This window comes from Lampetra fluviatilis, chromosome 36 (genome assembly GCF_964198595.1).
Source record: "Lampetra fluviatilis chromosome 36, kcLamFluv1.1, whole genome shotgun sequence".
NCBI lineage: Eukaryota > Metazoa > Chordata > Hyperoartia > Petromyzontiformes > Petromyzontidae > Lampetra > Lampetra fluviatilis.
This window is the reverse complement of record NC_136310.1, coordinates 1309134-1323374: the sequence shown is the minus strand read 5'-3', so window position 1 is coordinate 1323374 and position 14241 is coordinate 1309134. Positions and strand designations below refer to the sequence as shown.

General features: G+C 55.5%; 1 protein-coding gene across 1 annotated transcript; it reads right to left on the bottom strand.

Moving 5' to 3' along the window:
- Positions 1 to 11128: 11128 nt before the first annotated feature.
- Positions 11129 to 13710, bottom strand: LOC144945158 (transcription factor HES-1-B-like). The gene is made up of 4 exons (XM_078873445.1): positions 13476 to 13710; positions 13007 to 13102; positions 12793 to 12880; positions 11129 to 12455 (listed from the first exon to the last, which is right to left on the bottom strand). Exons 1-4 carry the CDS (start codon positions 13587 to 13589, stop codon positions 11800 to 11802), a joined length of 954 nt encoding a protein of 317 aa, XP_078729571.1. The 5' UTR covers positions 13590 to 13710; the 3' UTR covers positions 11129 to 11799.
- Between the last annotated feature and the right edge of the window lie 531 nt (positions 13711 to 14241).

Here is a 14241-nt window from a genome sequence, read left to right as displayed (position 1 = left end):
CTCGCCTCCCCCCCCTCTCCCCCCCCTCCCCCCTACACCCCCCTCTACCCCCCCCTCACCTCTCTCCCCCCTCCCCCCCTTCTCCCCCCCCTCTCTACCCCACCTCGCCTCCCCCCCCTCTCCCCCCCCTCCCCCCTACACCCCCCTCTACCCCCCCCCTCACCTCTCTCCCCCCTCTCCCCCTTCTCCCCCCCCTCTCTACCCCACCTCGCCTCCCCCCCCTCTCCCCCCCTCCCCCCCTACACCCCCCTCTACCCCCCTCACCTCTCTCCCCCCTCCCCCCTTCCCCCCCCTACACCCCCCTCTACCCCCCTTTTATCCACTTCGACACCCCCCCCCTCTCTACCCCCCCCCCCGCCTCTCCCCCCCTCTCCCCCCTACAACCCCCTACCACCCCCCCTCTATCCCCCCTTTACCCCCCTCTCCCCCTCCCCCCAGCTACCTGTTCCTGTTCCCCACAAGGGACACGTGACCCCTCCTCCCTGTCCCCCAGCTCCTCGTCACAGGCGTCCACCCCCAACGACGCCTCCCTCCTCCCCCCGCTGCTGCTGCCCCCCCCCATCTCTATCCTCACACTCCCATCACTCTCCCCCATCTCCCACCACTCTCCCCCATCTCCCACCACTCTCCCCCATCTCCCATCACTCTCCCCATCTCCCATCACTCTCACCCATCTCCCATCACTCTCCCCCATCTCCCACCACTCTCCCCCATCTCCCATCACTCTCCCCATCTCCCATCACTCTCACCCATCTCCCATCACTCTCCCCATCTCCCATCACTCTCACCCATCTCCCATCACTCTCCCCCATCTTCCATCACTCTCCCCCATCTCCCACCACTCTCCCCCATCTCCCATCACTCTCCCAATCTCCCATCACTCTCACCCATCTCCCATCACTCTCCCCCATCTCCCATCACTCTTCCCCATCTCCCATCACTCTCCCCCATCTCCCACCACTCTCCCCATCTCCCATCACTCTCACCCATCTCCCATCACTCTCCCCCATCTCCCATCACTCTCCCCCATCTCCCATCACTCTCACCCATCTCCCACCACTCTACCTCATCTCCCATCACTCTCCCCCATCTCCCATCACTCTCCCCCATCTCCCATCACTCTCCCCCATCTCCCATCACTCTCCCCCATCTCCCATCACTCTCCCCCTTCTCCCATCCCTCTCCCCCATCTCTCATCACTCTCCCCCATCTCCCATCACTCTCACCCATCTCCCACCACTCTCCCTCATCTCCCATCACTCTCCCCCATCTCCCATCACTCTCCCCCGTCTCCCATCACTCTCCCCCATCTCCCATCACTCTCCCCCATCTCACACCACTCTCCCCCATCTCCCATCACTCTCCCCCATCTCCCATCGCTCTCCCCCGTCTCCTATCACTCTCCCCCATCTCCCATCACTCTCACCCATCTCCCACCACTCTCCCTCATCTCCCATCACTCTCCCCCGTCTCCCATCACTCCCCCCCCGTCTCCCACCACTCTCCCTCATCTCCCATCGCTCTCCCCCATCTCCCATCACTCTCCCACATCTCCCATCACTCTCACCCATCTCCCACCACTCTCCCTCATCTCCCATCACTCTCCCCCATCTCCCATCACTCTCCCCGATCTCCCATCACTCTCCCCCATCTCCCATCACTCTCACCCATCTCCCATCACTCTCCCCCTTCTCCCATCACTCTCCCCCATCTCCCATCACTATCACCCATCTCCCACCACTCTCCTTCATCTCCCATCACTCTCCCCCATCTCCCATCACTCTCCCCCGTCTCCCATCACTCTCCCCCATCTCCCATCACTCTCCCCCGTCTCCCATCACTCTCCCCCGTCTCCCATCACTCTCCCCCATCTCCCATCACTCTCCCCCATCTCCCATCGCTCTCACCCCTTCTCCCATCACTCTCCCCCATCTCCCATCACTATCACCCATCTCGCACCACTCTCCCTCATCTCCCATCACTCTCCCCCATCTCCCATCACTCTCCCCCATCTCCCATCACTCTCCCCCATCTCCCATCACTCTCCCCCATCTCCCATCACTCTCCCTCATCTCCCATCACTCTCCCCCATCTCCCATCACTATCCACCATCTCCCATCACTCTCCCCCTTCTCCCATCACTCTCCCCCATCTCCCATCACTATCACCCATCTCCCACCACTCTCCCTCATCTCCCATCACTCTCCCCCATCTCCCATCACTCTCCCCCATCTCCCATCACTCTCCCCCATCTCCCGTCACTCTCTCCCAACTCCCATCACTCTCCCTCATCTCCCATCACTCTCCCCCATCTCCCATCACTATCCACCATCTCCCATCACTCTCCCCCTTCTCCCATCACTCTCCCCCATCTCCCATCACTATCACCCATCTCGCACCACTCTCCCTCATCTCCCATCACTCTCCCCCATCTCCCATCACTCTCCCCCATCTCCCATCACTCTCCCCCATCTCCCATCACTCTCCCCCATCTCCCATCACTCTCCCTCATCTCCCATCACTCTCCCCCATCTCCCATCACTATCCACCATCTCCCATCACTCTCCCCCTTCTCCCATCACTCTCCCCCATCTCCCATCACTATCACCCATCTCCCACCACTCTCCCTCATCTCCCATCACTCTCCCCCATCTCCCACCACTCTCCCTCATCTCCCATCACTCTCCCCCATCTCCCATCACTCTCCCCCGTCTCCCATCACTCTCCCCCATCTCCCATCACTCTCCCCCATCTCCCATCACTCTCCCCCGTCTCCCATCACTCTCCCCCGTCTCCGATCACTCTCCCCCATCTCCCATCACTCTCCCCCATCTCCCATAACTCTCCCCCCTCTCCCACCACTCTCCCTCATCTCCCATCACTCTCCCCCATCTCCCATCACTATCCACCATCTCCCATCACTCTCCCCCTTCTCCCATCACTCTCCCCCATCTCCCATCACTCTCCCCCTTCTCCCATCACTCTCCCCCATCTCCCGTCACTCTCTCCCAACTCCAATCACTCTCCCTCATCTCCCATCACTCTCCCCCATCTCCCATCACTATCCACCATCTCCCATCACTCTCCCCCTTCTCCCATCACTCTCCCCCATCTCCCATCACTATCACCCATCTCCCACCACTCTCCCTCATCTCCCATCACTCTCCCCCATCTCCCATCACTCTCCCCCATCTCCCATCACTCTCCCCCATCTCCCATCACTCTCCCCCATCTCCCATCACTCTCCCTCATCTCCCATCACTCTCCCCCATCTCCCATCACTATCCACCATCTCCCATCACTCTCCCCCTTCTCCCATCACTCTCCCCCATCTCCCATCACTATCACCCATCTCCCACCACTCTCCCTCATCTCCCATCACTCTCCCCCATCTCCCACCACTCTCCCTCATCTCCCATCACTCTCCCCCATCTCCCATCACTCTCCCCCGCCTCCCATCACTCTCCCCCATCTCCCATCACTATCCACCATCTCCCATCACTCTCCCCCTTCTCCCATCACTCTCTCCCATCTCCCATCACTCTCCCCCGTCTCCCATCACTCTCCCCCGTCTCCCATCACTCTCCCCCATCTCCCATCACTCTCCCCCATCTCCCATAACTCTCCCCCATCTCCCACCACTCTCCCTCATCTCCCATCACTCTCCCCCATCTCCCATCACTATCCACCATCTCCCATCACTCTCCCCCTTCTCCCATCACTCTCTCCCATCTCCCATCACTCTCCCCCATCTCCCATCACTCTCCCCCATCTCCCATTACTATCACCCATCTCCCACCACTCTCCCTCATCTCCCATCACTCTCCCCCATCTCCCATCACTCTCCCCCATCTCCCATCACTCTCCCCCATCTCCCGTCACTCTCTCCCAACTCCCCTATCCCCCGACACCCTCTTAATGAACACCCCTCCCCGCCCACCTCGACCTCCCTTCCCACTAAACAGCCCTCCCCCCCCCACTGCCCCCCTCCCCCCACCACCCACCCTTACACCCCGGCCCCTCCGTAAGCAACCAATCGCGCACGTTCCCGCCAAAACTCAGCGGTGTTTGAGTCACAAAGCGCGTGGACAAAGAGGAGAGGGCAGCGAGGGCAGGGGGTGGGTGGGGGGGGGGCACGGGGGGACCCGGTCGACATCTGTCGTCCCCCAGCACGGCCGGGTTTGGGGGAGTAAGGGGGGGGGGCTGACCCCTGATTAATGCGGCAATGAGTGAAAGGCAAACCCGTCCCGCCAAAATCACGGAATTCCGCAATCACAATACTGATGATGATGATTGTCACGATACTACTGCTGCTACGACACAAAGACGGCGAGATGTGATGCATGCGGGGATTTTGCCGTGTTGTGTTGTGCCCTACATTACATACTGGGTGGCACCGTTATAACTGGGATCCGTCATCATACTGTGGAATTTCCATCACTGCCTGGTGGCTGTCATCAGATTAGTACCGTGCAATGCTTGCCACGCGAGTTAAACAAAAATTAGTTTGTGTAAGAAACATTCTTTGTTTTTACATGAAGAGGTGTTGTAGTTGATGCACGATACCACTTCAAAGTGTTGTTTTGTACCTCTGCGTTTTATGTTAAGAGCCATAGAGGGGTGATCCATTTTTAGTTACCCCACTCATCTATAACGCCCCTCTCTGAAGATCTTGTCAACAGATGATTGGACATTGTAACAGTCACGGCGTAATATATCTGCAGAAGTTTTCAAATGTTCTGTGGGGTATCGATAAATGGATCACCCAGGGCATTGATCTGGCACTTTCCATAGGAATGTGGAATTTAAATTATTTTCCACAAACGGAGATAAACGCAAAGCAACCGAATGATCAATGTTCGTTTGAAACAATTTCACTCGACTATTGACAAAGTATTATTATTTATTCATCATAACGCTTGGATATCGAGGACATGGTTTTTTTTGTATATTTGCGCTTCTGAGCATCACTCCTGCGCATGAATGCGCTGTGGTAGTTTAAACAAAACCACGATCAAGTAGATATATATGTAAGCATGACGTGGGTGTGTGTTTCGAGTTGCTTTGGAAGTCATGAAAGACGATGGGCTGAGAGGGGCCATTGTCTTAAGGCCATCACAGTTGTTCAATCTCGGGACAATTAATTGAAAATAAATAATTGTGCAATTGAGAAACCGGTGAGGAAAAATTGAACTTTCGTCTATGCTGTTCGTTACGCGGCCGTGTTTAATTAAGAGCCAGATGGATCGGAGTATATATTCCATGCTGATGCGTTTCCTTTCATGTGTTTTTGGAGGGAAAACGCAGATTGTGAGGACGGGCGTGTGACCCTCCCTCCCCCTCCGCTGACCTATCACTCACACACACACACATTAACATACACACTAACACACACATTAACATACACACATTAACATACACACTCACACACTAGCACACATTAACATACACACTAACACATTAACATACACACTAACACACTAACACATTAACATACACACACATTAACATACACACATTAACATACACACACTAACATACACACATTAACATACACAGACATTAACATACACACACACACTAACACACACACATTAACATACACACTAACACATTAACATACACACTAACACACTAACCCATTAACATACACACACATTAACATACACACACACTAACACACACACACATTAACATACACACTAACACATTAACATACACACATTAACATACACACACACATTAACATACACACACACTAACACACACACACACTAACACACTAACACACTAACACACACACATATTAACATACACACACATTAACATACACACACACTAACACACACACTAACACACATTAACACACACTAACACACACACACACACACTAACACACATTAACATACACACACACACTAACACACACTAACACACACACACTAACACACATACACATTAACATACACACACTAACACACACACACACTAACATACACACACTAACACACACACACTAACACACACACACTAACACACACATTAACATACATACACTAACACACACACACTCACACACACACATTAACATACAGACATTAACATACACACACTAACACACACACTAACAACAACAACAACCGCCATTCGCCACTAAGTGGCGGTGACGTCACCACGACGCTTGTGCCAGGCCATGTGCACCCTGAGGCCACGTGAAGTGTCGAACGCCCGCTGGCAGGAGGTCACGGGGCAGACCCAGGTGCCACGGGTCGACTGACCGAGATGACCGAGATGACTGGCTGATGGCACCACCTGTGCCCCCTACTGTGCCAACTTGCTGTGCCCTAACCACCCGGCGCTCCGCTCGTTGTTGTGAGCGTCGCTCCTCCGCCCTCCGTTGTTGTTGGAGGGCGACTGCCTCCAACTGCCCAGTAGCGTCCTTCACGAGCCTCCTCCACTGAGGCCGATCTTGACACCGCTGGTACCAGTCATAGGCAAGTCCACTCAGCTCCACGTCCTCCTGTACCACATCACTCCATCTCTTCTCTAGCCCGTGCTGCGCCCGTTTAGCCCCCTGGATCCGGCCGAACAAAAGCTGTTTAGGCATGCGGTGGCTGGGCATGCGGGCTACATGACCCAGCCAACGCAGCCTTGCCTGCCGGAGGAGCTCACTGATGGGACTTTGCCCAGATCTTTCAAGGACTTGTGAGCTCCTCACACAATCCAGCCTGGTTAAACCCAGGATGGATCGTAGGCAGGCCAGCCTAAATGTTTCCAACCGGCGAAGATGCTCCACTAGGGGGGTCCACGTTTCGCAAGCGTAGAGAAGGGAGGGAATGACCGTGGCCGAGAAGACCTGAAGCTTCGTGCGGAGCGACAGACCAGGTAGCTTCCACACAGCGTTACGCAACCGATGAAAAGATAATGCCGCTCGACTGATTCTGAGTGAGACCTCTGCTGTCAAATCGGAGCCGGTCATGAGCACACACACACTAATACACACACTAGCATACACTATAACACACACACACTAACACACTTATTAATATGCACATACACATTAACATACACTCACATACACTAACACGCAAACACATTAACATACACATTAACATAAAGGCACACGCATATACACACGGACACGCGCGAAGTGCTCAGGGGCATACACACAAACATTCACAAAGACAAAGATCCCCCGTGTAGCCTTAACAGACTGTTGAGACAAGTGCTGTGAGCGAGTAGGCCGGCACGGCACACGAGGGGGGGGTGGCCAGCACCACGCCCGGCCGCCTTCGTCTCCGCAGCAGCGATGTTTACACACACACCGCTCCAGGTACTCCTTTTAGGCCGAGTCGACCTAGAGGAGGCACAACCCGTGAGTGAGAATTGAACTGGAGTCGCCACGGTTCGTAGCGCAGCGCGCTAACCGCTGCGCCACCGCTCCCCACGGCGCCTACTCCACGAACAGCCGCTCAGGCATTCCCACACACACAGAGACTCAAGACTCAAGACTCCCTCTCGTGTCGCCGTCAACAGACGGTGGGCGAAGGTGCCGTTAGCCACCGCCGATTTGACAACGCGCAGAGACCCAAACGTAAACGCGACATGGCACCAGGAGGAGTCCAATTGAGGGGAAGTTGAACTGTGACACGCATACACACACGCATAGGGTGGTATACACTTAGAATAATAGTAGATCACACCGACATCAAGGTGCCATTAGCGATTACCTATGAAGGCCGGGACGGCGCATGAGAGGACAGCACGACGCCCGGCCGCCTTTGTCTCCCCAGTAGAGATGTTTACACATCGCACCAGGTACTCAGTTGAGGCTGAGTCGACCTAGAGAACGCCCAGGAACCGGTTCAGATAATCCTAACTTGTATTGACCGTGAGCGGGAATCGAACTCGGGTCGCCGGTTTACGAGCGCAGTTCCCATGCACGCACACAAACATTCGGCTTACACGCATCGATGCACACACGCGCACACACATTAAACACACGAGCATTATTGACAAACGCATTAACAACCACGCCCAAATACGCATTAGTTTTACACACACACGCACGAGAGAAAAAAAAACCATCACGCACGCTCACACACCCACAAAGACAACGATCTCCCGTATAGCCTTCACAGACTGTTCAGGCAAGTGCTGTTCGTGAACACACGAGGGGCTGGGTGGTCAACACCACGCCCTTGTCTCCAAGTACTCATTTAAGGCTGAGTCGACCTAGGGGAGGCCCAGGACCAGTTCAGATAATCGTTACAGGTGAGGATTAAACTCGGGGCGCCGGGTTCGTAACGCAACGCGCTAACGACTACAACACCGCTCCCCCATCATACATACACACATTCACATTAACACACACTCCATCCCGCCTGCTGCTACGCACGCATATTCATTCACAAGGACGCACAAAGATCATTGCAGTTCAAAGAGAGGAGGAATTCCACCCAATGGCCATCGCTTCCCCGCCCTCTCTGACGCTCGCGCGGTATTGTTGAAGGCATGATGAGCTCATCACCATCGGAGGACCGAGGCATCTTTAGATTACTTTGTATGTATCAACGTGCATTCCGCGAGCCCCGAACATTCGAAAGTATAAAGGGGGCCCTTGTCTTCAACACCACTCTGCTTGCTGCTGCGTTCCCACGATCACTTAGAAGCAGGTCGGGACGGGTCGGGCCGGACTGATCCTGTACTCGAGACCAGCTCCTTTCAACTGCGTCATTTCAACTGGGCCCCCTGTCCGCTGATTAGATTACACGATTACACGATGCAAAAAAAACTCTACAAATTCGTCAATAACACTGTGGTCTTAAAATAGATGTATATAATGGCCGACGTTTCGGCCATTGTCCCTTCTTCGTGAGAAGGGTTATTGCCCAAGACGTCGCATGTAGTTTTAATGTCGAATGAGTATTTTTTTTCTCTCCTTAATACCTGCTCGCTAACAGCACTTTGCCCGACAGTCTAGCAGCCCATACGCCTGATCTTTCCGTGTGTGTGTGTACGTTTATATACTTTACTGTGGGCCTTAACACCACGGCTCGCTCGGGTAAAGTTTACCCACGCTGCCCCCTGGGGATGTTGACACCTCCACACCAGGCGACTCGCACGGGCTAATGTGCAACACCATCATCATGAGCGACGATCAATCCCTTGCTGGTGAAGTCCCAGGAACGGCTCTCATGGGTCCGATTCGTGGGCATCGCACCGCGCTGTGAACCCGACGACCTGAGGTCGATCTCAGACCACGGATCACATCGGTGACGTTTGACGTTTCAACAGCCTCCGAGCCACCACACTGGAACGCGTGGCGAAGTATGGCCAGGCACACCGAAGACCTTCATCCAGAAAAAGGGTTGTAAATTAGAAGTATGTGAAGTGTAACTATACTTCCCATTCTCGATTCAACGCATAGGCGCGTGTAGGCATTGCATTAATCGATGTTTTATCGTGTCGGTGAATGTAGTGACCTCAAGCTGGCTGCAAGGCGTTACGGGAGCGTATCGGCATACAATCGATCATACTTACACCCTCCGGCTGTTACGATGTCATTTTCCATTGATGTTAATTAGCCGTGGCCGGGAATCGAACTCAGGTCGCCGGGTTCATAACGCAGTGCGCTCACTATCCACTAAACCATACCCGACTGCAACCATCATCACATATCTTCACACAATAGTGTGATGCTTGTGGCTGTGACGATGTCGTGACTATAATAGCCACCGTACGCTCCAAGCTGATGCGGCTAGAAACGTGTGTGGCCATGTGTTTAAGTGTTCAAATCCCCAGCGCGCTAATCACTGCGCCACTGCTCCCACCCCCCGTTCACGATGATGTTGCCGCTGTGTGACGGGTCACTTAATTGTTGGTTGTGTTTGAGGCCAAAAGGCAGCAGGCGTGTGTAGGTGTTGAGTGCGTGTGTTTGTGTGTAGGGGATTGAGTTTGTGTGTAGGGGATTGAGTTTGTGTTTGGGCAGTGCGAAGTGAAATTGTCCAGAGTGGTATACCCAACGCGGCCGTGTTTACACAAAAACCATCGCTGGCCCCACATCTCAATCACCGCACGGCCCCCCCCCCGACTCCACCCCCCCCCCCCTGACTCAGGCAGGAACATCGCGGGTGGCACCCACCCACATATGCCGGGAGGTGGACTTTATAAGCCAGTGGTGCCAATTCCACGTTCCTATGACAAACGACTGTGATGTCGCTGCGTTGCGTATGCTACCACATCACACAGGCAGAGATGATGAAGAATAAAGGACGCCGGAGGAGATGGGCAGCCCGTGGTGTGTGGAGGTGCTCGATTGACGACAGCCTGTGGCCAAAGTGGCACGGAAATTCTTCCCGATCTCGTCAGACCGCGGAAGCTGAGCAGGATTGTTGAGGCTGGACAACGCCTGGATGGACAACAGCCAGGCACAGGCCGAGTTGGGAGACCACCGTGCATAACAGGTGCTATCGGCTACCTGCTGCCGAGGGGATACGCTACGAGCAGCATCACAGCAATATCCACTATTGTACCGTTCTTCTATGCTCCCACGGCTAGGGTTCCCCTGCCTTCACCAGCCCGCATTGACCAGCGTGGTGAAGTATGGTCACGTGCTCCCCGCCCCTCCCCCATGCCCCGCGTGACGCCCCAATCGTGTGCTGCACGTGTGCAGGTCGTAGCCACACAGTGGTACTCGATTTAGAGACCCACCCCCCCGTAAGGATGATTATTACGAAGCCAAGTCAACGAGGGTCGTGTGAACCCATCCTGTCTGCTTGTCTCCACGGCCGATAAAGTAACGAGCACCACCCGGTGATGATCAGCTGGTCGTTTAATTGGACGTACTTGCCCTCGTCCCAGGTAATGTGGAATCATCCAGTACTTGCTGCTTACGAACGCCAATGGGAACGCGCTCTGCGAAGTAGCCACGTTTGAGCCACCGGGACACTTTCAACCCTTGACACTGGCGTCATGCGACTTGGGGAGTTCGCTACACGCATCAGATTGGAGAGGGATCGGTGCCAGTCCAGTGGGTAGAGGAGGAGGGGGTTGAGGGGGAAGGACGCGAGTGAGTTGGAAGAAAAGAAGAGCGACACACCGTTATAGATATATAAAATGTGTTCTTTTTTATTAACTACCATCACCGTGTCGAGATGATGATGGTGTCATATAGCAGCAGAGGCTCTTTTTTTTTGGTAAAAAAAAAATGTTTCACCGCCCTACAAGGGCGAATATCGGCACGCGTTGACGACACGCGCTCACTGCCGTCACAATGATGTACATCTTCGCGCATACGACATATATTAGGCATAATTTAAAAACAACAACAACAGCAACGAGAGTGAAACGTATTGACAGCGACCACGCTCTGTACAAAAATCGCGCTGAGAGGCACGCGCGCGGCTCTCTTTCACCAAACGAATCGCGTTGGGGCTTCGAACGTCGAAGACGCCGACGAGGAGTATTGTGAAGAAGGCACAATTCGCGTTGCGTTCTCAGGGAGACGCGCGTGGCAGTGATACGTTTGAGGCGAGGCCCGCAGTGCGTGTGGACACCACGGGGGCCGGAGAGGCACGGCGTGGTTTGATTTTCATTGCAAACGTCTGGAAGGAGAATTGAACAACAACAAAACCCCGTGGCCCAAGCAGCGATTGATCATTTGAGGGCCTCACGTGGGCACAAACTCTGGCTTGTTGTGACCCACGTGGCATATATTTTGTCTCCACGAGTTTCATCTCTGGCCCCATGAGAGGACGGGTGGTGGGCAGGGTGAGGGTGGGGGGGGGCGTCCATCTATCACCAGGGCCTCCACACGGCTGCGGAGGCCCTGTGCACCGGCTGGAGGGGCTGGCCGTGCCGCGCTTGTCCCCGCACGACTGGGCTTATGGAGGTGGAACCCAGAAGGGGGGGCGAGCCCGGCTTGACGGGGGGGCTGCTGGGTGGAGAATGCTGCTGCTGCTGTCCCTCGACACCGCCCGCAAAAAGCGGCACCATCACGGGCCCGGGCTGCTGGGGGAACCCGGCGCCGCACTGCGCGCCCTTGGCCATGATGAAGGCGAAGGGCCCCTCCGCCGTGTGGATGACCTGCACGCCAGCGGCCCCGTACGCGGCCAGGCGAGCGCTCAAACTCAAGGCGCCGCCGGAGGAGTTCGTGGCGGAGGACACCGATGAGTTGGTGGAGGAGGATGAGACGGGCAGCGCGGCTCCGTGGAGGGCGAGGGGAGACAGCGCTGGGGGGTTCCCCGACGCGGCGAGGGGGGAAGGGGAGACCCCCCCACCGGTCCCGGCGGGGATGCCCGCCATGGAGTCGGCGAGGTGCGCCAAGAGGCGCGTCCGCACCGCGGCGTGGACCCCCTCGCTGGTGGACAGGAACCGCGTCACCTCGTTCACGCACTCGCTGTAGCCCGCGCGGTAGCGGCCCAGCACGCCCGGGTCTGCTGCGCACAGGGCGGCTGTTGGGTGGTCGGGGAGGGGGGCAGGGAGGAGGGAGAGACGGGGAGAGGGAGTTGAGTGTCACGCTGCTTGAACTGCTACGCGGGAATCACGCGCGCGATCTGTGTTTTTTAAAGTCGACTTCGTGCACCACAACTTTTGAAACTTTAGAATTTTTTTTGGCGAAACTACAACATGCGCGCTACAAGATATCTGCCGGAGGATAGATGTATTTACACAGTAGCAGTAGTAAAATAGCAATGTATCGTTCTGTAGAATGAATATACCGCGAGCGGAGTGTGTGTGTGTGGCATGAGTGGTCGCGGTTGCGCAGCACATGAATGTTACGTTACTCACCGCTCATTTGGAGTCTCTGCAGACTTCTCAAATGTTTCACCGTCATCTCGAGGATGTCCGCTTTCTCCAGCTTCGAATGTCGGGAGCTCTGTTGGGAGAGGAGGCACATCGTTAGGTGAGACGCGCGCTTGGAAGAACGTTGTGAGCGAGTGGGCGATTGTTTAAATAAAGTTATTTGTTGTGTTGAACAATTCCGTCACGGTGCGGAACTCACGTCTTTCTTGAGAGCTTCCAGGATGAGGGCTTTGAGCTGATTGAGGCTGTCGTTAATTCGAGCCCTCCTCCTCTTCTCCATCACCGGCTTGGTCGACTGCAATGGCAAAAAGTTGGCGAAAGCAGTCGTTAAAGCAGCAATCAGCGACAATGAAAGCGAAGTCAAGGCGCGTGTTCAATGCGTAACAGTTGCGTCTGCTCTCTGTATATCCTCACCGCAAATATGAGTGCACAATTAACGAAGCCATTCCCTATCATCGTAATTATCATTATCGCAATATTCGTACCAAACCATCCTCGATCCACTGCTAATCACCCTTCGGTAATGAATGAAAGCAAAAGCTCAGCTGATGATTTAACTGAACACCCTATAATCGCACACTCAGCAACTCAGGTCGGCTCCTACGTAACGTGAACGTGACGCCACACGGCAGCCCGAAGCTATCATCATTCCCGTCGCTGGTCATCACCTTGCGATGCTCGCTCGCCGACTTGGGCTTGTCTGGGGGCGCCGCCGCCGCGTTGCAAGCGGTCGACGCGGCCACGGGAGACGAGGCATTCTTGTCGAGAGTGTCCACGGGCATGGTGATGCTGCTGCTGCTGCCGAAGGGTCTTCACGCCGAGTCGGTGACCAGAGACAGGCAGCTACGCGAGCAGCGCGCGGTCGGTGCGGTCGGTGCGGTGGTGGGAGCCCTGCGCGTGTTGTGGGTCACAACAGCCTCGTGGCTCGCCTTTTATAGGGGGCGAGACGCGTGTGGCTGGGTAGGGGGGTGGCTGGGGGGAGGGTGAAGGATGAGGTGGGTGGGTGGGTGGTTTGTGGAGTGGGGGGAGGAAGGTTTATGATTCTTGGCCGAGTTTGCTGATGGTGGCGGCGGGGAGGAGGGAGGTGGTAAGGTGGAGTGGGGGGTAGGGATGCCCGCAGTGGTGGTGATGATGATGATGGCTGTGGTGGCGGGGCCGGCTCGGGGCGAGGCGTGTGCGCGACCGTGCGCTGCGCGTGCGTGCGTAGGGAGCAAGGGGGTGCGCGCGCGTGCGCGTGTGTGTGTGTAGGGAGGGGTGCGCGTGTGTGTGTGGAAGGAGGGTGCGCGCGTGTGTGCGGGGTGTTGGGGGTAGGGAAGGGAGCGGGCTTTACATTCCTGGGCCGTCTGTGAAACTCCGCGCGACTGCTTTCCCACACTCGGGTCGGCCAATGGGCGCGCGTGCCACGGATGAGTCACCCCTGCAGGCACGCGCGGC